We start from the raw sequence: 22552 nt of genomic DNA on the forward strand, positions 1-22552 counted from the left end.
TTACCATATTCACATTTTCAGTGGTTTCAGGGAAACTGGGATCTCTTTCAAGGGAGCGCTACTGCCCATGGCTCTGGAGTAGTTCAAACCAAGCCATGCATGCATTTTTTATGCAGCCAGTATCTCTTTGGGGCACATCTGTCACTAAGGCAGTGCTCACGCTCATGCTGCTGTTCCTTGGTCTTGCCCAGTTGGGGGGGGGGGGGGGGGGGGTTAGCACTCTGGTGTGATTTGCTTCACACAGTGACATCAGACTAACAGATGTCAACAAAACCCATGCTTGACAGCTGTAGTGATTTATATTTTACAACATAACATCCACAATAATGTGACATTTTTTTCCAACTAAGAATGACAGACAGCCTGTGTATGTAGACTTAAAAACTGCAGCAGGGATGCATCCAATCTGCACATCAATTACAAAGCACTGTAAAGTTGCAGTGCTTCTGAAGCCTGTCACATCATATCACTGGTCCATTTAAGCCTCGGTCCCACTGCACTTTCTGTGCTGGGGCGTCACGGGGCAGGACAGGTTTTCGGACTTACCATCAATATTTCATCAGCCGTAAACCCTCCCATTGTTGTTTACATACACCACTTTGCGCTCACTGGCTGTTTTGTTAACTGGGTTTATTGAAACGTTGGTGTGTGACACAACATCGGTACTCATTCACAACCCTGCCTATATTTTAACCGTACATTCTTTGGTGTGACCGCGTCACTTTGCCGTAGCCGAACCGCAGCTTTAGAACCATTTGGTCTGTGCTATGTTTAGACTCCACAGAAATCTGCTTCACAATCAACCAATAAAACTTGTATTGCATCTTTAATGTATGTTCATATTACTTTACACTTCATTGTAGGCTTGCAGATTGCCAATCCAAGCATGTAATGTTAATTCACAGTATAAACAAAGCTTGTTATTTTCTCCTGGGGAGGCTCTTACAGATTGTGGCAAATGAGCAAATAACCCCTTATTCACACCAGATCCACAGTCATTCTTAACGATTGCTTGTGCTTACAGCCAAAGTTGTTGTATCAGGGCTTTAGATAAGTCCCATAAGCGAATAAGTGCTCTGCTCTTTTTGACTCAAGCTGTGTGAAGCAGTACAGACATGATTGAGTAAGGAATGGGGTTTTTTTTGTTTTTAATTTTCACCCAGCTTAAATACAACATATGTACACACTGAAAATATGTTTTTTGCCGTAGTAACAAAGTGCGATGGTCCCAAAAAGTTCCGCTGTAAGAACGGGGAGTGCATCGACAGCAGCAAGGTGTGCGACAACGTGAAAGACTGCAAAGATTGGTCTGATGAACCCACAAAGGAGTGTGGTAAGAGGATACCTTTCCTTCTTTCTGCACACACAAACCCACATGTACCCAGGCTGCTCATTAGTTCCTTCACTACCTCAGATATACGTGTCTGCACATATGCGCTAATGTAACAGCACCGATGCACACACTCAATTCCAGGCATCATAAAGTTGTTCAAACGTGGGTGGCCGTCCTTCTTGGTAAAAGGAGATTTATTTGATCAAGGCAGGGTAAATCAGGACATTTCTCAACCGCCTTGTTATGATCAAAGAGCCAAGCGACTCTGCCCTCTAGTGCGATCTTAGCCACGGAAACGTGCCCGGAATATGTTACCCATAAGGAGCCGCAGAGATTATCCACACACCATAGATAATTACCACTTAGTGAGCTTCAGTCACACATCTCACATCACAACCAAGGCAGTCCATCTACAAACAGACTGAGGCAGCTCAGAAAACCATACCTGGTAATACATTCTCCCAAGTTAATTAAGCTCCTGCAATCACGACTGAACTTGTGTTGTATCAGTGGGATGTTACTCCACTGTATGAAAAAGTCCAAGAGCTCTGAGGTCATTCAAACAAGCTGATCTTCATCTGTGGCTTTGTTCTGAAGCGAAAGGATCTCACACCAGCCATGTGGTTTAAAAAAAGAAAAAAGAAAACCTGCATGTGAACGTGCTGCTCTTTCAGATAGCTCTGATCTTGAAGCTCAAGAATATATGCTGTAATGAGCTTGACCTGCGGCCATGTCATTAAAGTTAAACATGATATTTTGCACATTTGAAGGCAGTTCTTCACCTCAACTGTGTCATAATGAAAACAGAGTGCTGCCATTATTCATCCATCCATATCTTCTTCCGCTTTGCCCTTGCGGGATAGTAGCAGCCTTGAGGAAAGTAGGGAAGCAAGGACGTTGATGTCCCCCCCTGCAAACTCCTTCCACTCATTCAGGAAGATCTTACCAGGTCTCGTTTTCCTGCTCCAGATGCATGTATCACTATACATGTGACTGTGGGGCGCTCCAGTTAGACGCCAAAGCCACCTCAACTCGTCTTCTCAGTCCATAGGAGTAGCGTCTCTACTTTCAGTTGCTTCTGGACGGCTATGCTTCTCACTCTGCCACAAAAAGTAAGGCCAGACACTCAAATGTTAAGTTATGCCACATTAATCCACAATTTTATTATTTTGGTTTATGACCGTAAGTGAGAGTGGACTTGCAGATAACCATTAATGTGGTACCACTAAAAGCAATGAAAACATTTTGGAAAGCCTTTTTTTCTTTTTTTCGTTAGAAGTATGTAGACTGAATATACACATGAATAGAAATAGCAAACGTGAGAGCTGCAGCCATTCCTGTTGCACTGCATGCTCTATGTGTATTTTTAAGTTTCCCTTGGGATGAATCAAGTTTTTCTGATATCATACATCTAAAATTTAACACAGTGAGACTTTGGCAGAGTACAACAGACCATCACAGTGTCAAAACAAAGACAAGCAGGGCTTTTCTTGTTTTAAAAAAAAAAATCAATTTAGACTCACCAGTTGACCTCACAGACATGTTTATGGACTGTGGGAGGAAACCAGAGGAAGAAACCCACACGCGTAGAGAGAACATGCAAACTCCACACAGAAATGGATGGATGATGGAGTAAAACATTTATTCATTCATTTATTTCTGAAAATATAAAAGAAACAAGAAAAACAAACAGAATGAATAAAAAACAAAAAGAGACACTCATCCTAATGAGTTATGCCGAGACTACTATACACACACTCCAATTTGACAGTCAAAACAAGAGTGCCTGCATACTTTGTGCCTGGAGTTTATTTCTTAACTGTTAGTCTCAATTGGGTGTAGCAGACTAAATAAGTTCTCACAGTATTGAGTTTAAGGCTGGTACTTAAGTGATGTGTTGGTAAAACATCCATTTAAAAAACACAATTGCTCCACTTGAAACTACAACTCTAATTCCAGTCGAATCTCATGCTCATCTGTCAGTCGTTAATACCCTCTTCCACTGTCCCACTCTCTGTCAAGTCCCTCTCCATTTCTATTCTTGCTGTCACTCTCTTTTCCTCTCTCCCGGTGTCTCTTGTTTCACAGCGGTACCTGTAGCCCTGAAGCTTAAATCTTTAATGTAAACCGGTAATGAAGTACCAGCTTTAGCTTTCTGCAGCGATCCCTCTCTACTCCCTGGAGGGTGGTTCAAAGACAAAGGGATAAATGGAGGCGCAGAAAGAGATACAAAAAGGAAGGGAAGGATGACAGAGAGGGAGTCCAATCTGTTCTGCTCAGAGCAAAAATACATGGAGGAAAAGAGGGAGAATGAGATGAGTGGAGCATGTGCTTATGTAACAATGGGTATTACGGTGGAGGAGCACCTGGTGCAGGTCAAACCCCCTTTTGAGAGATGGATCAGTTCCATGTGGGTTTTGCTATGTACTCTAAGCATGCACACTGCTCTGTCCCTTCTTTTTTTTCACCCGCAGCTTTTTGGCTCACTGTCTTAGCTTAAAACCTTGATGCACACTTGACCAGACACAATTATCTTATGGCCCTTTCACCCTCTTCGGGTGATTCTTGTCTTTCTGTCTGAGTCTTGCTCTGTGTCTCACCCAGTTAATCCAACACCTCTTTTCTTCCCCCCCCTCTCTCTTTCTTTCTTTCTTTCTTTCTTTCTTTCTTTCTTTCCAGGCCTGAATGAGTGCACAGACAACAATGGTGGCTGCTCCCACATCTGCAGAGACCGGAGGATTGGATATGAGTGCGACTGCCCCTCTGGGTACAAACTCCTGGACAAAAAGACTTGTGGAGGTAAACGGACAAAAATAAGCAAGTTTTACAACAAAACAATAATGTGATAATGGAAATCTTTGAGTGTGTCGCAGCCAATTGACATTTATGTTACTTCTTCCTGTTGAGAGCAATTTCCTTGAAATAGAGCATGCATTGACAAAAAAAAAAATCCATTAAACTTAATTCAGTACAAAATGACTTCTTTAAAGCAGAGGACCACATCAACCAGTGAAAGTTAATTTAGACATTTCTGCTTATCTGAGCTCCATGAGAGACATGAAGATAATTGTTTTCATGGCTATGAAGCAAGGCTATGTTTTACATTTTAATTTATAGTCCTGTTAAATTCATATTTTATGCGAATGAAGGTGTTTGAGTACATAAACCTAGGGATTTTATTAGCAATTACATTATCTCGGTCTGGTTAAGAAATGAAAAACAAGTGAAATTAGGTATTCATGGAGATGAAATCCTTTCTTGCAAAACAGAAACATTTTCTTCCATCAGATTCCCTTGTTTTCCTTGAGGCAGACTAATGCTGTTGTTGCTTTTTAAATTGACATGAAAAATTATTTGTTATACACATGAAACCAACACTATAGCATGCTCGATATACAAGATCAATACAAAAGATTTAAGCCTTGGCATTGTAGCTTCAAGTCAGACACATTTAAATCCCCCAGAAATTACTTTTCAAAAGTCAGAATCTCTCTTTGAAGTGAAGGTTGTCTCGAGAAAGATTGTCATCAACTTTAAATGCACTCTATGACTCCTCTATCTTCAAACAGAAATGACTTTGTGTACTTTTGTTTTGATCTTTGTGTCTCTGTGCCCCGTTTTCCCCTGCAGACATAGACGAATGTGAGAACCCAGATGCCTGCAGTCAAATCTGCATCAACTACAAAGGTGATTACAAGTGCGAGTGCTACGAAGGCTACGAGATGGACCCGACGTCTAAGGCCTGCAAAGCCGTTGGTAAGCCATTTCTTACATGCATGCTCTAGACACAAACACACACTCGCTTTTAGGGAACCGCACATCGAGACCCTCTCCTTTATACCCACCAAATTACTCTCCAGCACTCCTAACTACCAAGTCACATCTGACACTAACACATTGGGACCCAGTGAAAAGGGAGGCTTGCTTTGTATGCAGGTCCTCCACAGCAATCTGTGCAAAGATAAATATTTGCCATCTTTTTCTGCGGTCCTCACTAATGAAAAGTTTGCAGGCAGCTGCCTCTTTGGTTCCCTGGAGTGCCAAGCGAAGTAGGTTGTTAGGGTGGGGGGGGGGGGGGGGGTTACCTACCCGCTCGCTAAGGGACACAGCCGGGGTCTGTACCCCTTGTTGGCCAGGATAAACACTACCAGCAGTGGTATGAATGAAAATATAATCTTGCCGACCAAAGTTCAAAAGGCACAATTGTGACGGAAGAATCCTGAAATGAAAATGAGAATATACTGTATCTTCTTTGCTGCACACAGACCTGTCAATCAATCGTGATCTATAAGTCCATCTGTATCGGCCACAGTAATGAGCTGCTCCTACTGAGAAGACCAATACAGTAGTCAAAATGATAGCCAGTGATTTCTCTTCAATCGAGCAGTTTACATACATGAAAGCATAACCTCATGTTAATGCCAAATCCCTATAGGGTGTATATACATGCAAGAATGGGTACTTGAGCTGATTTACTTACACAGCGAATTAACTTTGGTAGCGGGAAAAGAGCGAGAACAGAGAGAAAAGAGTCTTATTAGTAATCATGGTCTGAGGTTAAGTCATTATTGGGTGAACTGGTCTGGTAATGAGAGCACGTAAAGCAGACAACACACCCTCACTCCTCAGCTAAGTGGCATAAAAACTGCCATTGATTGCTTCGTGTCTCTCTGTGTGGACCTTTATTACTGTTAGCCAGAGCAAACAGTCCCTGTCAGAGGCCAAAGTGTTTATTAGTGGGGAGGATAGGCAGCGAGAACAGAAAAAAGAAAGAAATAGATGACTGGATTGTATGAATATCTCTCTGCTCATTAGTGGAGTGCATAGATGTATCTGCAGTGTTCGTTATAGCACATAATATGGCATGCCAAAAGAGACTGGAAGGAGAAGAGGCAGCAGTATGCAAGTGTTATTGTTTATGTTAAGGCTGGTTTATTCGGGGAAGCAAATAAATAGATGCCTGCTTTGTGAAGCTGAGGTAATGTAGATTTAATGAAGCTGCGTTTGCCTATAAACTCATTCCTAGACACATGCATGCGCACCGAATCACTCTCTCTTACGTTCCCACGGAAATAAGCATATAGATAGACTTCAGAATCTGCTCACACAAACTCGCATCAAGTTATTTTTGAGGAGTCGTCTGACTGGTCAGGGGGTAAGTCACATACTGTGATGAGATGTGACATGTGCCAAGTGCCCATATCATCCCTACATATTGAAATTCAGCCTTCATATATTCCCAGTAATGCCATATAAAGCTTGGCTGGATAATTGTGGAAACAGTTATTGAAGTCTGACTGAAGTCTGTCCTCCGTGTTGTCTCTGATGTAAAGTAAACCTATTTCAATTTAATCCTCGCCTGTGGTTTCTGGCTCTGCAGATTAATTTCAGAGTAATATGCAACCAGCAATGCTAATTAAGGGTAAACTCCCAAGTTGGATTTATAATGCACTCCTTCCTCTAAGCTTGTAGTTTTGTATGTATGAGTGCGTACATTTGTTACGACATGGAGGCGTCCATTAAGTCAGCTGAAGGGGAAAAAAAAGTAACAGGTTCCTCTACACTAATTGCATTCATTGTTTTTTGTATTTGCACTTTTCCAGTGTGATGCCATCAGCTCCAGCTATTATTAGATGTGTGTACAAGACAAAGACAGATAGATTTAATCAGTTTGTTTTTGTACAGAACATACCGATGAGAATTTATTCTATCACTGCTTTTTTCTCTCAGTTCTCGTTCATAGCCGTCATTATGTATTTGTTGGAAACACCTCCCTAAAACCTCCCATCTCAGTTTTCTAGCAAGGATTGGCTCGAACTAATGCTGCATATCAATTCTCTTTAGACTCGTAACTCAGAATGACACAGCTTCCTTAGAAAATTAAACAAGCTGTAGCATCTTAATTGACCAAAACATTACAAGTCAGCAAACAAATTTCAGTTTCAAACAAGTTTCAGGATCTATGATGACAGTTGGTTAGAAACATAACACATAAAAAGTTATATTTGATTATATTGAAAAAATAATATGAGCGCTAAAACAAACATTGAAACACTGATTATAGTTGCAGGTGACACGGTGTGTAGCCATATAGAAATCTCAGTTTGGAGTCTGAACTCAATCTGCTAGTATTTTACATGTTCTGCTCCTCAACTCCCCCCCAAAAAATTGGAATTCCACATTCTGAAGACGAATGTAACGCAATATAAGGATTTCTCACAACCAGCAAGGATAATATTTGATCTTGAAATTAGCTATATTAATAGTAGCTATATGCTATTGGCATTAGCGTTACACCCCAACTTGTCCCATCACAGCAGTACCTGCAGTCAGGGTGGTTGGAGCATTATATCCCCTCTTTGGTCTCCAAATCCCCCTTCATGCTTAGGTCATTTCTACAGGGGGCACGATAAAATTAATCGTCTGTACATAGTGATTCTTTTATAGAAGTTTATATCCACATAAACTGCACAGAAGCCCACTGTATAGGTGAGGTTGAATAAATAAATAAAAATTCTATAGAAGCTTCTACAGAAAATCTCATCCTATTAAATGCCAAATATTAAAATAATATGTTTAATTAAGAAAGAAAAACAAACATAATATGAATCAATCCCCAAATTTAAATAACAAAAATAAAAACATTTATTACACAAGCTGTGTTAATTAAAGCTAAATCATCAGCAAACCAAACAAAACACATTAATTAATGGTCTTTAAAATGCAATTGAAGCAGAGTCACTTCTTACACATTGATTGTGAAAATCCCACAATTAATACAAAACTTTGGGTGGATGCTTGATTTCCTTTATTATAAGAACTAAAAATATTGTTATCTATAGCAGCTTTATTTGCATTTGTTGAGAGATGGTGATTAGAGGTGAAACATTTATGTTGGCGTTGCATTTTATTTTGCTTGTTTCTTTTATTACACTAATTTGTCATAAAGCCTGAAGATATAATAACATATTAGTTTTACCCACCAAAAGTCCTACTGACAGAAATTGCACCTTGCCTATCAGTTATGAGCTAATGCTCGGCACCTTGTACCTCAGTAGTGATGTTTGTTGTGTTTGCTATACAACAGAAAGCCACAACCATTTTAGTTAGCTTCCCTTCATTCAGCCACATCTGGATACCTAAATGCCCTACTTACAATATCAAAGCCTGCTATGAGTTCTACACAAACAGTAACACAAAACACTTGATTGCACCTGTTTGAGCAACATTTGGACATTTAGTGTCTGAGTCAACAGGTAGGCGTCCCACCGGGGATAAACACACGCTAATGTCTTGTGCGTTACATTTCTGATGTTTGTTTCCAGACAATTTCTATGTCACTGTAAGCCGAGGACAAATTAGGAATTTGATTTGGCACTCTGTTGGAGTTGTACCACAAATTTCCCTTTTGACCTGGTCGCATGTAAAACCGTTACTTCATATCACATAACAGGTATTAATACTTTATCTGAAAGTTGAATGCATTTGTCGAGAGGCGATTGCATTTTGGGGCTGAAAAAGTTCCCCACATGACTATCTCTTTAATCTGCTCTCACCAACATGTATTATCACCCCCTGACTTGATGATCACAGGAAGAGGAAGCCTTTCCTGGAGAGAACCATAATGCGACATGAAACGTATAGAGTGTATAAAGTCAGTCAATTTGCTCATCTGAATTTCATGACTTATATATATGCCTCATAAGACAGTGAAGCAAAAGAATTGCAGACAGAAGTGAAGGTATGGATGAATGCGATGTGGCAGGGCGGTGGGAAGACAATGCAGGTATACAGTCTTACCGGTTGATAAAAGCAGGACTCTGCAATGAAGAGGAAGTTTACTTCTGAACCAAAGCGTTGCTGTCTTTTTCTTTTCTTCTTCTCCTTTCTCTTGTTTCTTGTGTCCTCTCCCTCATCTCCAGACTACTGCAGGCTTAACCACGCTGCCGAGAGCAGTTTGTGCCACGCTTGACAGTTTGAGCACACGCTGCTCAAAACGGGTTTAAAGCAGTGGTCAGATTTCCCTCATTGTCAAAAGATTTTGCCATGGGACCCGAAATGTTGTGGAGTGCTGTCAGAATTCGTCTCCAAAGTTTCTTTTGCACTTTTCGGCTTTAAATAGTCGGGCTCCAGACACTGTATCCTGTCAGTGCACAGGATAATTGGTAATGTTATCCGTCATGCAGATTCAAGCTCAGATGTGTCATCTATATTCAGATCTTTATACGTTCGATGATCTGTTAAGCCTTTAATGGGTTAGGTCTTTACAGCGAAGCTGCACATTTTCCAACACTTTGAGCAGAAGAACAAAATGTGACAGTTTCGCGAGGACCTCGGCCTTAGAACACAGATATAATGAAGTGTTATATAACTGATGGCATGAGGAATGTTAACAAGTTGAATGACTTTTGAGACAGTTTGTTGACAGAAAGTTTATTTCTGTTCTCCTCTGCCACGTTAGTTCATCATTATAGAGCTTAGTCAGTACGCCGTAACAAGCACCGCTGACCTAGACGTGCCTGCCATCTTCCAGCCTTGAATTCATCTCATTACCCTCTTCTAGCGTGTCTCCATTCACACTTTGTACAGCTATGCGTCCCTATCAGCCTCCAGGATTTCTCACCATTATTGCTGACCTTTTCTGTCTGTTCCCTGTGTTGGATTCTTCTTCCTGCCTCGCAACTCTCATAACGTAAACATCTGCTTTGGTGCAGCATCAAATCAATGCTCCTGCACGACTTAATGCCGTCCTCCAGCCCATGTGTATCATTTCACAACTTTATCTTAATTGGCTAACGGGGCACAGCAATCTTGAACCGGCAGCACAGATTAAAATGTATCTCCGGGACCATGTTCTCGTTAAGATAGCTGACTGTTGCCACTGTGGGATCTATGTGCGCAGAGACAATTCTGCTCTTTTTGATGGCATCTCTGGTGCCGTGGCGTCAGGAAAACAGTGACTCAGCTTTATCCGCCGTGAGAGGGACACATTGCTCCGACAACAGTGGTGTTGGATAAGAGATGTTGTCTTGAAAAAAGTGAGTCAGGGGGATTGCTGGAAAAGAAGTTAAATCCATCTCAGTGCATTTTATACACGCTTCAAAATGTACTTAAACTCTTGTTCTTTCTATGTTCAGATCTCTCTCTCTCTCTCTCTCTCTCTCTCTCTCTTCCCCTGCTTATCTGACTTTCCTCCCATCCCGTCACTTCATCAGTTGACGTCTTTTCCTTCTCTCTTCCCACGTTAATTATATCCTCTTACTCTTCATTTCTCAATGACTGTACCTGCATCCATCACATTAGCCTGTCTCCGTCTCTGTCTCGCTCCGTTCCCCCTCTGTTCTTTCACTCGCTCTATCTCTCTTTCTCAGCAGGTGAAATTGATGGTTACAAACCCTGTAGTCAGAGGAAAATGATTGTATCCAAACGGCAGTAGAAATTTAATATTTTCTCCCTGTGCAGTAGCCCGTAGTAAACCAGGGCCGAGCAAACACATCGAAGCATAGTTGTGTGTGTGTGTGTGTGTGTGTGTGTGTGTGTGTGTGTGTGTGTGTGTGTGTGTGTGTGTGTGTGTGTGTGTGTGTGTGTGTGTGTGTGTGTGTGTGTGTGTGTGTGTGTGTGTGTGTGTGTGTGTGTGAGAGAGAGAGAGAGAAGTATTGTCTCTTGTTTAAATGCTGCTTCTGCTTTCCTGGACAATGGGGAGTGAGGAATGACATGATAGTTAAATATTCAATTCTCAGAATTCAGAATGAAAATAAGAGCCAGAAAATAAAACAAGATAGGAATGTAAAATTTCACCTCCAAAAAAAAAAGTAAGGGACCAAATAATGGGAATGTTATAGTCTTTGACTGTGAAATGTGTATTATCTTACTTCCAGGTGGGGAAAAAAATGTCAGAACAAGGTCATAATCAGAGCTCAGAGAGAAGTCAATTAATGTCACACAATATGGCAATTTATGCATCTACATGAGAAAATATGATTTCTTATTAATGCACTCAGCAATAAACTAACCTTTGTTCAGTTGAATTTAGCTAACAGTTTCCATTTCTGTATGTGTGAAAATACTGGTGACAATTTTTGCTGATTTTAACAAGGTTGACCTCTTACGTGAAGTTTGATATTTCCTATCTTTTAACCTTTTTTAACTTCTTGAAAGCAGTAATAAGCTCCTAAATGATTAGACTGATTAGCAGCAGTCAGTAAAATAGTTGAGTTTTAAAAGCATGTGTGATTTTTAGAGGTAATGGTAACAAGTCTATTACGCAGAAAGGACAAGTAATTGACACATTCAAGAACAAAATTGCTGACAGTGAGTGGCATGAATGTCTTCTATTGAGGGCAGAGGACAAGCACAAGTAGTTTCTGTTTGTGATCCCCGAACTCTCAGGTGGCAGTGCAAAAATAATGATTCTGTTGTGGAAAAACCTGGAGGGGTTCAGAAAGGGTTCTTAAAATTGTTGTCTTCCATCAGTGAGAGTTAGGGCACCGACATGCAAAGAAGAAGTCATATGAAGAATATAAACTGCTACAATGCTGGGGGGAAAAAAATCAGTTTACACAGTTGTTATTTATCGTGTTCCTTGTAAAACCTTTGATTTAAAATGTGTTACAAATCTATGCATTCTTCATAATTTACACAATGTCACAACTTTTTTTTTTTTTTATTAAGCTGGGGACATTTAGAAATACAATCCAATTGTTTGGTATGGTTACATGGCAGTGTGATAAATAATATTTCTGGTTTACATCTACTCGATGTCCTGAAGACAAGGTGAAAAAACAATATTTCAGCATGTGCAGCCATAGACCTCAAAACACAGTTAAGACAGAAAAACAACAGGTCTGATGTGTTTGCAGGATGTTTTTATTCACAAGCAGGGCGTGCTCTGCTGTTTTATCCAGCAGCAGGACACTCATTCACATGCATATATTCAAAAACCAAGCTCTTTAAATAGAAATGCCCTTTTTAAGTTGACTTTGCGCTCCATGTTACTTTGCAGTATGAAAAATTAAGTGACGAGACAATGCCGTGCTGACATGTGTATGTAAATAGAATACGTTGCCATTTTTCAAAGTTCAGTTGGAGGATTTATTAATGCTCACATCATCAAAAATACATGATGCGAGGACCTAAGTGGTATAAATGCAACTGATTCCAATAGCAGTTACCAATAATATTTTATTATGTGAAGAACATTTGACAATCCACCATTAAGTAAAGACTCCTGCTTGGCAGGAGACAAAGCACAGCAGGGTGGGAGATGAATCAGTTGGAGGCTTCAGGTTTGCTGATGGGGGGTTTCTCTCCACTCTTTTTAGCTCCCTGGGCTAAAAAAAAAAAAAAATCCATGAACAGGAGCTGTCTGGTTATTGTATGGCCAATGAATGTTTGAAAGAATATAAAGTTAAGCTATATTTTGTGGTTTCCACATTAGATAGAAGTCGTTTTTGTATACGTTAAGTCAATACTTTTGACATTTCCAAGGTGTTGTTGTTTGGACAACACCTGTAATTACATCGAATCGCACTGCCATTGTAGTATCACCATGACCTTGTCGATCTTATTCTCTATCATAATGCACATTAACAGAGGTACAGAAAAGCAAGTTTCTTTTAAAGCATATATGAAAGACATGCTTAATGTATGAATCATTTGCAAGAATAAGAATTATCTTGTTGCATTCCCTTTCATAATACCAGAAAATGGCATATTTCCTTTTCCTCATCGGCCAAATGCAATAAATACCATCTTTCTAGGGTCAAAATAGGAATAGAACAGGTTTAAAACACTCCTTGGGTTATTAATGATCCCCTTTTACCAGTTCTCTTTTTTTCCATACTCAGAAGTAAATTGCAGGTAATTGAAGAAAATCTTCTTGTACACAATTGTGATACGAATGTCCTGATTTGTTCTTCAGGGAAGAGTCCATATCTGATGTTCACCAACCGTCATGAAATCCGTCGCATCGACCTGCTGAAGAGTGAATATACACAAGTGGTTCCCACGCTGAAGAACGCCGTGGCCCTGGATGTGGACGTGTCCACCAACAAGATGTTTTGGTGTGATCTGTTTCATCAAAAAATTTACAGGTATACACACACACACAAACGCACACATACTGTACTTTACATTTAGTTTGTCAAACCGTGCCTAATAGTGTAATTGCACATGGCTGTATCATATATGCACATTCATGTTGGGTTTTAAAGCCTTATGCTTATCTTCAATTCACTTTTATTCATCTCTTGTTAACTTACCCAAAACCTAAAATCAATATCTCGACTCAAAATGGGAAGGTTGACTTCCCTACGACAATATGACAAGAAGACACACACACACACACACACACACACACACACACACACACACACAGATGCAGCAACAATGAATTGTTGGTTCCTTATCTTCCAAATGCCCCTACAACTCTGAGACTTGCTGTTGCAAAGAGAAAAATAAAACTTTGGTGACGGTTCTTTCTCGCATGCCTAATCGACTGGATTATGCCGGCGGTGCAAAGGATATTTTTCAGTAGTATTTGCATATAAGCACTTGATCCTCTTGCTGCACAAAAAGTAGTGGCATAACGGCGTGCTACAAAACGCTGAGTGGTAAATGAAGCGCGTGTAAAACCAGCAGGAGAGGTGCTCTGCGCAGCCCGAACCTCAAACGTCCCTCAGCTGTTCTTGTTTTTATATTCCTCCTTTATTCACCTCCTCTGTTTCAACCTGTCACGCCGTTTGGTAGTGAGGCAGACACACCTGGAGGTGGAGCTGGTTGTCCTTCACACACACAAGGGAGCGCGCATCACGGGGTGAACCCAACAGTATCATTAAGTTGTGTGTGTGTGTGTGTGTGTGTGTGTGTGTGTGTGTGTGTGTGTGTGTGTGTGTGTGTGTGTGTGCGTGCGTGCGTGCGTGCGTGCGTGCGTGCGTGCGCGCGCGCGCGCGCGCGCGCGTGCGTGCGTGCGTGCGTGCGTGCGTGCGTGTGTCAGTGTCACCCCGATGGCTGGCAGGTAGTGGGAGGGGCTTTTCTGTCATCTCAGCTGAGCCATATGCTCGTTCTAATTTCACTGCCTCAATAATCACCGCCATCACTCATCTACACACGCACACACATACGGTAGCATATTCAAGGTTATGTTACAGAACGATGTCTTCAAAATGAGATCTCTTTCCAGCGCTGGAAATAAACTCAGACATGCACAGTTACTTTAAATGGTTTGAAACAGGAAAGTTACACAGTTCACTTTAATTTGGGCTTTTATTGATGTGTATCTTGTATCTTCCCAATAAAAGTGTATTCAGTAAGCCAGTGGTTCCCAATTATAGTCTCTGATTTACTAAAAGTGCAATTAAACACAGACAGACACCTGCAAATTGAGAGAAATTGTTTTTTCTTGGTTCATTTCTAGACCTAGATGATGCTGTGTGTGTGGCAAAATATGATTGTCATTTTTGGGGGGGATTAAATACTCTTTACTGCTTTTGCTCTTGCGCATTAAAACGGGAGTGGTAATTCTTCAATTTCACACAAAAAATTACAAGAACTACAATACAACAGAAATTTTATGTTTTGTCAGTGTTGCAGACCAGAGTTTGTTTGAGAGCAGATGGTTTTAAATTGTTAAGGACTGGTTTGCAGCTCTCCAGAGGTCAGATGGCAGCATCCACACTTCCACAAATGAGCCACATTAACAGAGAAATCACTCAAGACTTTGACTTATACTAAATATGACAAGTGTGAAGAACACTGTAATATTGCCTATATTTAATCTATATAAGCCTATATTCTTTTCCAGCAAGAAACATGTTTCCCTAAACCTTGTGATTTGAACGACCCCTCTTACTCAGATGTTTTCCTCTCCTGTGAGCACATTTTTGTGCATTTTGTGGAATGGAAAGGGCTCCAGGCTTTTAAAGTATGGACTCCTGTATCACGCTCACCGTGATGATGTGGTTTTCCAGGCTAATTCATAGTGATTAGCATGCTACGGGTCGATGACTTGTTAACTTCTCCTCATGATGGAGATGTCTGTTGCAGACAATAGTGCAGCCAATTAAAGATGCAATCTGCTCAGTGGTCTTTGTTTCATCTGTCTCTGTCTTATTCCTCACTGTAGCTGGTAGCCTCAATTAGTTCCTCCAACCTGTTTGTTTTAGTCCAAGTACTGATTATTAACTGAACGAGGCGTTAAAGTCATCTAATAGTATGGTCATATAATAATATAGTTAGGTGTAGTATGTGTCACAATGTGTTAAATGATATTGTCTTTTTTAAATTATGGCTTAATAGAGCTAATAATTACAAATTAAATATTGCCGTATAGTCAAAGAAGAAACGTTTTAACCCTGCAACTTCAAATATGATATGATGATGATGGGAGCAGTGTGGAGTTATTAAAAAGTTTTACTTTGCTAGTTGTTGTAAAGAACCAGCTATTCAGGTCAGACTGCTACTGTTTTTTTTAAGTAAGCTGAAATAGTAATTGAGAACATGTCACTCATTTTAAAATAGTATTTAACAGTGTGGCACCGCCAAAGGATGTGGTGTTAGCAAAGCTTTACTCATTTACTAATTATCTATAACTATTTATGTATCTTGTGTGAGAGACAGGTGTTAGTAGAATATTGTAATTCAAGAAAAGTAAAGGTTTGAGATGATCTATCCCAGTACCACAGTACCCCCCCCCCCCCCCCCCCCCCCACAAGAAGGATGAGGACGTCTGGCCTGGCAAACAGTAACACAGTCAATTAACAACACAATCTGCTTCCGAGTCCCAATCCCATCCATCTCCATCTCTGCCCTGGCTCCAACTGGCTCACCACTTAAGATTGTGCGGTCTATTTTATCATTCCTGTTCACATTATTAACAAGTGACTACGGGGTTTAACTGGGACACTGTCTTTGCCAGCTTGTTAACACAGTTGATTTGTATTGTCTTGCTTCACAGCTCCCATGTAGTGCAGATAGCGCTGATCAACGTCTGTTACTGTAAAGGAATTTTGGGTGGAAGTGAAAAGAGAAGCACGAACGTGACAAAAAAAACTGAAACTGAGAAAACCGGAGGTGACAGCAGAAAGAGTGGTAAAAAAAATAAAAAAAAAGAAGAGAGAAACTGTTGTTTGGTCTGTTGGGCGAAGACATACACATTCTACTTGTGAGGTGCTGTTAGGTGGGAGGGTTTTTTGTTTTGTTTTTTTGACACAAAAGTGTCATGTTTATGTGCCCCTCACATCCAAACAGACGTACTGAGCCTCCAGCAAATACATGGCAAAGAATGGAATCATGTACACTCAGTACATTGTAATAATCATAATTCTATAATAAGGTTGTTGTATCCACTTTTCACATTGGAAGTATCATCACAATAAAGATATTATCACAATACTAACTGATATCAAACCCTTCCTTTACATTCTTCATGTGTGTTTGGGGTATATTTGCCCTATTTCTAACCTCCTCATGAGACTCTATACAGCTTGATAGCCATCAAGGCGAGCTATCAATATAGGTCAAATTGGGTAATTGTCTTTTATTGCCAAGTTACATGATGATAACAAAAGCAAATCAATAGGGAAAAAAAGGAATGTAAAAAAAATAACAGCATTTAAAAATGAAAAAAAAAATACAATTGATTAAAATAGAGAAACAAATTATCTATATTGTTGTAGCTACACTGTTGTCAGGAGACATGTTTATTGAATTGTTTGAGAAATCTAAGGGCAAGATTACTGTATGTTAACAGCATGTTTAAAAAACAGTTTTCCAAGCTGTCTGATCACCTTTAAGGGATATATAGATGCTGTCAGCTTTTTTTAAATATATAAAAGTGATAGAATAATCTCAATAGCAGGTCTAAAAAGCACATATAGTTAAGTGATGTTAGCTTTTAAAACAATGGAAGTTAAACTATTCAAAAAGTTTCAAGACATATTCTTTGATAAATGACCTTTTTGAAATCTTTTTCTGTCTCTTCATGAATATTTCACATTTTCCAGAATACTGTCTGACATCTTCTCCTCCATCCACTCACCAGTGCTTACATCAACAAGGCCAGTGACTCCTCGGAGCAGGTCACTCTCATCGACTCACTCCACTCCCCGGAGGGCCTCGCTGTCGACTGGGTCCACAAGAACATCTACTGGACTGACTCGGGCAACAAGAGTATTTCTGTCGCCACAGGAGATGGGAAGAAGAGAAAAGTGCTAATAACCACAGAACTGAGCGAGCCACGGGCTATCGCAGTGGATCCACACCAAGGGTGAGTTAGAGGTAGTTTTTACAAGTTAGCCCGAGAAGTCAGGATAGTGTTAACGGAAATAATGCAATGATATGTATTTGAAGAAACATCAGCCCATATTCAATGGTATTTGGGAGATTCAAAGAGCATGCAAGTTATTAATCTAGCCATCTTTCATACTAACTTTATCCGACTTAGGGTCAAAAGAGCTCTAGCATATCCGTGTTTATATTACATAAATCTTGGTCAGGTTGTGAGAACATTAAAAGACATGCACACTCAAAACATTTTCTGCAAGAAGACACATTCATTGGTATCATTGCTTATTTCTTTCAAATGGTCGTGCATGTGCCGTCAACTGGCAACAGCTGTCAGCAATCAAAGTTACTTTCAAACATGTAACAGTGTCCAAGCATTTGAAAGTGGTCTTCACCTTGTAAAGTTTAATGTCTCAAAACCCCTCTTTGAAAGTCAGCATAAGCAGTCAGTATATAGTAAAAGAAAATGGATCCCTGAAAATAAAAAAAAGAGAATACCAGGACACTCAAGTCAATTTTAGCACACTCAGAGTGAATATAGGGAAAGTAAATCTCAAGTCAGTAAGCACGGCGGCACTGAATCCATCTGTTTGATTGAGCAGTTTAACAATTATTTGGAGATCAGCTGTGCTGCTTCCATTTCTGCCTCTTTCTCTTTGTCTTGGATGTCTCAAGTTCCCAAAGGAATATTTTCACACTCCCATAAAGATAGACTGGCATCAAATGGATGCTAATGCAGCCAAAACTTTCAAAGGGCTGTCCCGGACCCACATAGTCATTCCAAAGTGGTCCCTGTTCTAAGTACCTTCTTTTTCACACAGTTCCTATCTCCCTTGTGTGTCCTTAAAGCTTGTTTCAGGAGTAAAACTGTATAATTTTGGAGTGAAAATGAGAGCAAACAGACGGGAACATTGCATGAGTCAGTCAGATTAGTTTTTCACGCTCACTTTTTCTAGAAAACTAGTCAGTTTTCCATCAGTTTTGGACCTCTATCATGACTATGATGCACCGATCCACGAATTGTTCACTATTGATCCAATCCCGATAACCGATTTTGGATATCTGCCAATACTGATACTATTCCGATACCAGAGCTCTGTTTGCTATAATATTATTAGTATCATTTTTGTTGATTTTATATGAGGCTGTAATAAACTCCTCTCTTCAGGCAAGTATGCACATTTTCGTTGATGAATTATTGAAATGCTTTAGAATTTTATACTCATATTTGTCACTTCGAACTACCACATATGAGTCATTTTGAAAGACTTTCTGGTATTCAACAAAATTCAAAATGTGGGCTGGGAAATAATGGCCAATTTCTAAGACATTTTGTGAAAGCTAGTGTAAGCCACTGCTGAGAGGCTAAAGATTACCATTATTAGAACTTTCTGCTCTCATATCCTCCCCATATTACCTGTGGAAAAGACTTCTGCACTTCCCTCCCATTTCTAATTTGTCAAAACAGGACCGTGAAGCTACACACTACCAAAACCCCCCACAAGCTTCCCTAAATAAAAGCTGTCATGAGTTTCCCAGGTGTGTTTGAGATTATAATAAGTGTCTGTTTTTTGATTTTCTTTGACAACTGCAATTCTAATTTTGAGAGTCTCAACACAGACAAATCCTTGGGGCACCGCTGTGATCTTTGCCCTAACCATTAGTCTACCTTTCCTCAGGTTGTGAGCCGCTGGACTATTAAAGATTCCACTTAATAAATATCTCTTCCCTCCTCAAGGGAATTCCTTCATTTCCAGCGTTGAAAACATCATGGTCTTATGTAATGTGTTTGTGTATCGTCTTGTAGGTTCATATACTGGTCAGACTGGGGCGATCAGGCCAAAATCGAGAAGGCCGGTACAAACGGAGTGGATCGACAAGTTCTGGTGTCCGAGCACATCGAATGGCCCAACGGGATCACCCTTGGTAAGAAAAACATGTATCTGCCATACTCATTGAAGAAGGTAGATCAAAGTCTAAGATGATACACCTACAGGAAAAAAAATCAATGAGCTCTTAAAGCAATTTTAATAACAAAGTTAGAGAGCAAACATCTCTGTTGAGAGAAAGAAAAAAGTGGCTCGAGTAAATCGACACAGAGAAGGAGAAAAAAGTTGATTGAGAGAAACAAAGAGACAAACGACAAGAGTGGAGAAAAGAAAAATCCCTGGGTGCTGCACCCCAAGTAGCTCTTATTGTTACAGCTCAGTTTGTGTCTGGCTCTCATCAATCAAGCCAGGCGAGTATGAACCTCCGAATTAATAAGCCAGACGCTCTGTGCTGTCGATACCTCCCATCATCCCTTTCAACTCCCACAGCAGCACCAGCCAATTTCTCTCGGCTGCCCTTGCCTGAGGAGAAACAGAAGCACACAGTCGCCACACTCTGTGGAATTGAGGTGTCGCTGCATCTGTATGAAAACAAATTATTTTTTAGAATAGGGCGAATGAGAGAGTTGGACAGACTTGTTTTGCAGTGCCGTGGGAGAATAGGTGGATTATTTTCCTCCTTGGTCATTGATTTCATACAGAGCAGGTGATTGTCTGTGTCAAGAACAGAGAGTGAAAATGACTGTTTGGCTTTTCCATTTCTGTTTGGCATAATATTGTTAATTCTGTTCCTTTTTATACCACTCTCCAAACATTGTTAAGCATGTGGTCAAATGTATGCTTCATCGAAAACTTTAGGCATTTCGCTACTATACAAGCTGAAATGATATTTCAATGTATCAAAGCGAATGTATTATAGGGAGAGAACACACATGTCTGCTCGACTGGGATAGCAAATAAAAAAAAAAAAAAAAGTTCAACATGAAAGGCAGATTTTTTTTAATTGAATTTAAAAATAAAATTAATGCAATTATGTTTTAGGCCTCCTTTTTATATACATATTTCTTTTAAAAAGAAATCATGTCAGGATTACTTTTAGATTCCAGCAAAAAATCTTTGAAAATGTCTGCCTCTTTTCTTATTTGCACACTTCGCAAAGGCAATGCCACACTGGGATTATGCCCTTTGCTGTCACTTTCACTGCAACATTTAAGCTTTCAAACTAACCACAACACGCCTTTACGCCCCAAAGCAAGGGCAAATGAATAATGGAGGCCTAAACCAAATAGTATCTTGGACCAATACATTGAAAACTGTAAAACAGCAAGTATGTTTTTTCAAAGGCAGGTCCAGTAAGACTAATGAATTTGCTCAAGGGCACGTATATTTTCCTCTGCAATGAAGTCAAGCGGCAATATTACAATCACATCTGTGTTTTTCTCAGTGCAGGGCCTCCACCCGTCATGTCAAAGAAGATTGATGGTGTAGCTGTCGGGCCATTACATTCATACACCTTTCACCCGAGGCCTTTTCTCGCCAAGTGACCTCTGTCTCTTCATTTTTCTCTCATTTCTTTCTTCATCTTTTTTTGTTCTTTCACACATCTCCTCAGATTTGTCCAACCGACGTCTCTACTGGGTGGACTCAAAGCTGCACCTGCTCTCCAGCGTGGATCTGAATGGAGACAACCGCAAAGTGCTGCTGTCCTCTCATCACCACCTGGGACACCCCTTCGCCCTCTCTATATTTGAGGTACAACACGGACAGTGTCCATTCTTGGGGTTGGCAAGGATTTCCATTGTGTGTTTGTGAGACAAACCATGGTGGGGCTAACTGATTGTGTATTCAACGTGCCTGTTTGATTTTGTTGTTCACTTGATGTTTCAGGAGCTTGAAAATGATCAGATATACTTGAGGATTTGACAAAGGTCAAACTAGGATGATGGCTGGGAAAATGGATCAGAGCAAACTGTAAGGTGTAGGCTGCAGAGATCAGTATCTTTCAGGAGTGGTCTGAGGAAGGGATCTGCTGTTGTCACCTTGGTAAAAGACACTACCACATGCATTCAGGTTTGCCAGCAGAAAAAGAACTGACCTGTTGTTGGGCATACGCTGATCATGTTATTGGTGATTGGTGATTTGGTTGGCTCCCGTACTAAGATAATTGAACAATTGGCACAAGCAACCTCCTAATGAAGGAGGTCATTGTGGAGTAGTGATTAGCTCTGTCACCTGTTAGCCAAATGTTGACCTAACCTTTGTCTTGTGCACTTTAAGTAATGATAATGCTTGTTTATAGCTCCACAGCATGGGAATTGTTAGAGCCCAAGACTAAATAAATAAAATACTAATTTGTGGTGGGACACGGTGATTAAAAAAATGTCTTATTTAATGAGAGACTTTGTAATAAATTGCAATTAATCACATCTTAAATGTGACAAACAGGAAGCATGAAGTTATTGTCCAGGACGTTGTAATTTCAAATGTGGCTTTTCATGCTTGATTAAGATGGTAAAAGCACTTTTTCATGTGAGATCATTTAATATGGCTTTCTGAAGTGTACTGAGAAAGTATCAGAAAAGAGTATAAATAAGGCCAAATTAAAAGCATATATTTTCCAGGCATCAATTAATCAAAATCAATTAAGTTACATCTTAAAGGTATAGTAGAGGATTTTCTTCTTCCGGGTGGATCATCAAAATAACTGGTCCTCCCAATTGTCAATCATTCTGGTGATATATGACGTAAGCCCGTCGTACGTGCTCGTCCCTGCGCGCAGCTCACTCCACACGGTCCTCATCATGCCGGTGGCCGACCCGACGCATTATTCTCGGACATTTTTACACAGTTTCACCCCCTCTGGTGCAAATCTTCTTGTAAAGTGAGCTTATGTGAGCGATGCCGACTTATGACTTGTAAACAGAGCGTGCACGAGGAGAAGTGGGCTCGTGCACGTCTCTCGCACGCGTTTTAGTAGGCGTTCCGTCTCGGGAGCAGGTACAGCGTTGCGCATGCGCATTTTTTTCAAACGGTGGAGAGGGCGGTTCTTTCCTAAAATTCCTGAAAATCCTCCTGTATACCTTTAACAGGTAATACAAATCTAACAGAG

General features: G+C 40.3%; 1 protein-coding gene across 1 annotated transcript in view; it reads left to right on the top strand.

Annotated features, from left to right (window-relative positions):
• Nucleotides 1–22552, top strand: part of lrp8 (low density lipoprotein receptor-related protein 8, apolipoprotein e receptor) — a gene marked incomplete at both ends in the record, with an annotated part of 178160 nt that overhangs the window by 132619 nt on the left and 22989 nt on the right. The window contains 7 exons of the mRNA XM_080506196.1: nt 1211–1333; nt 4013–4132; nt 4964–5089; nt 13254–13425; nt 17373–17597; nt 19422–19540; nt 21056–21195. Of these exons, the coding sequence (XP_080362322.1) occupies nt 1211–1333; nt 4013–4132; nt 4964–5089; nt 13254–13425; nt 17373–17597; nt 19422–19540; nt 21056–21195 (1025 nt within the window). The remainder of the gene's footprint in view (nt 1–1210; nt 1334–4012; nt 4133–4963; nt 5090–13253; nt 13426–17372; nt 17598–19421; nt 19541–21055; nt 21196–22552) is intronic.

This window comes from Blennius ocellaris, assembly GCF_963422515.1.
Source record: "Blennius ocellaris genome assembly, chromosome: 12".
Lineage (NCBI taxonomy): Eukaryota > Metazoa > Chordata > Actinopteri > Blenniiformes > Blenniidae > Blennius > Blennius ocellaris.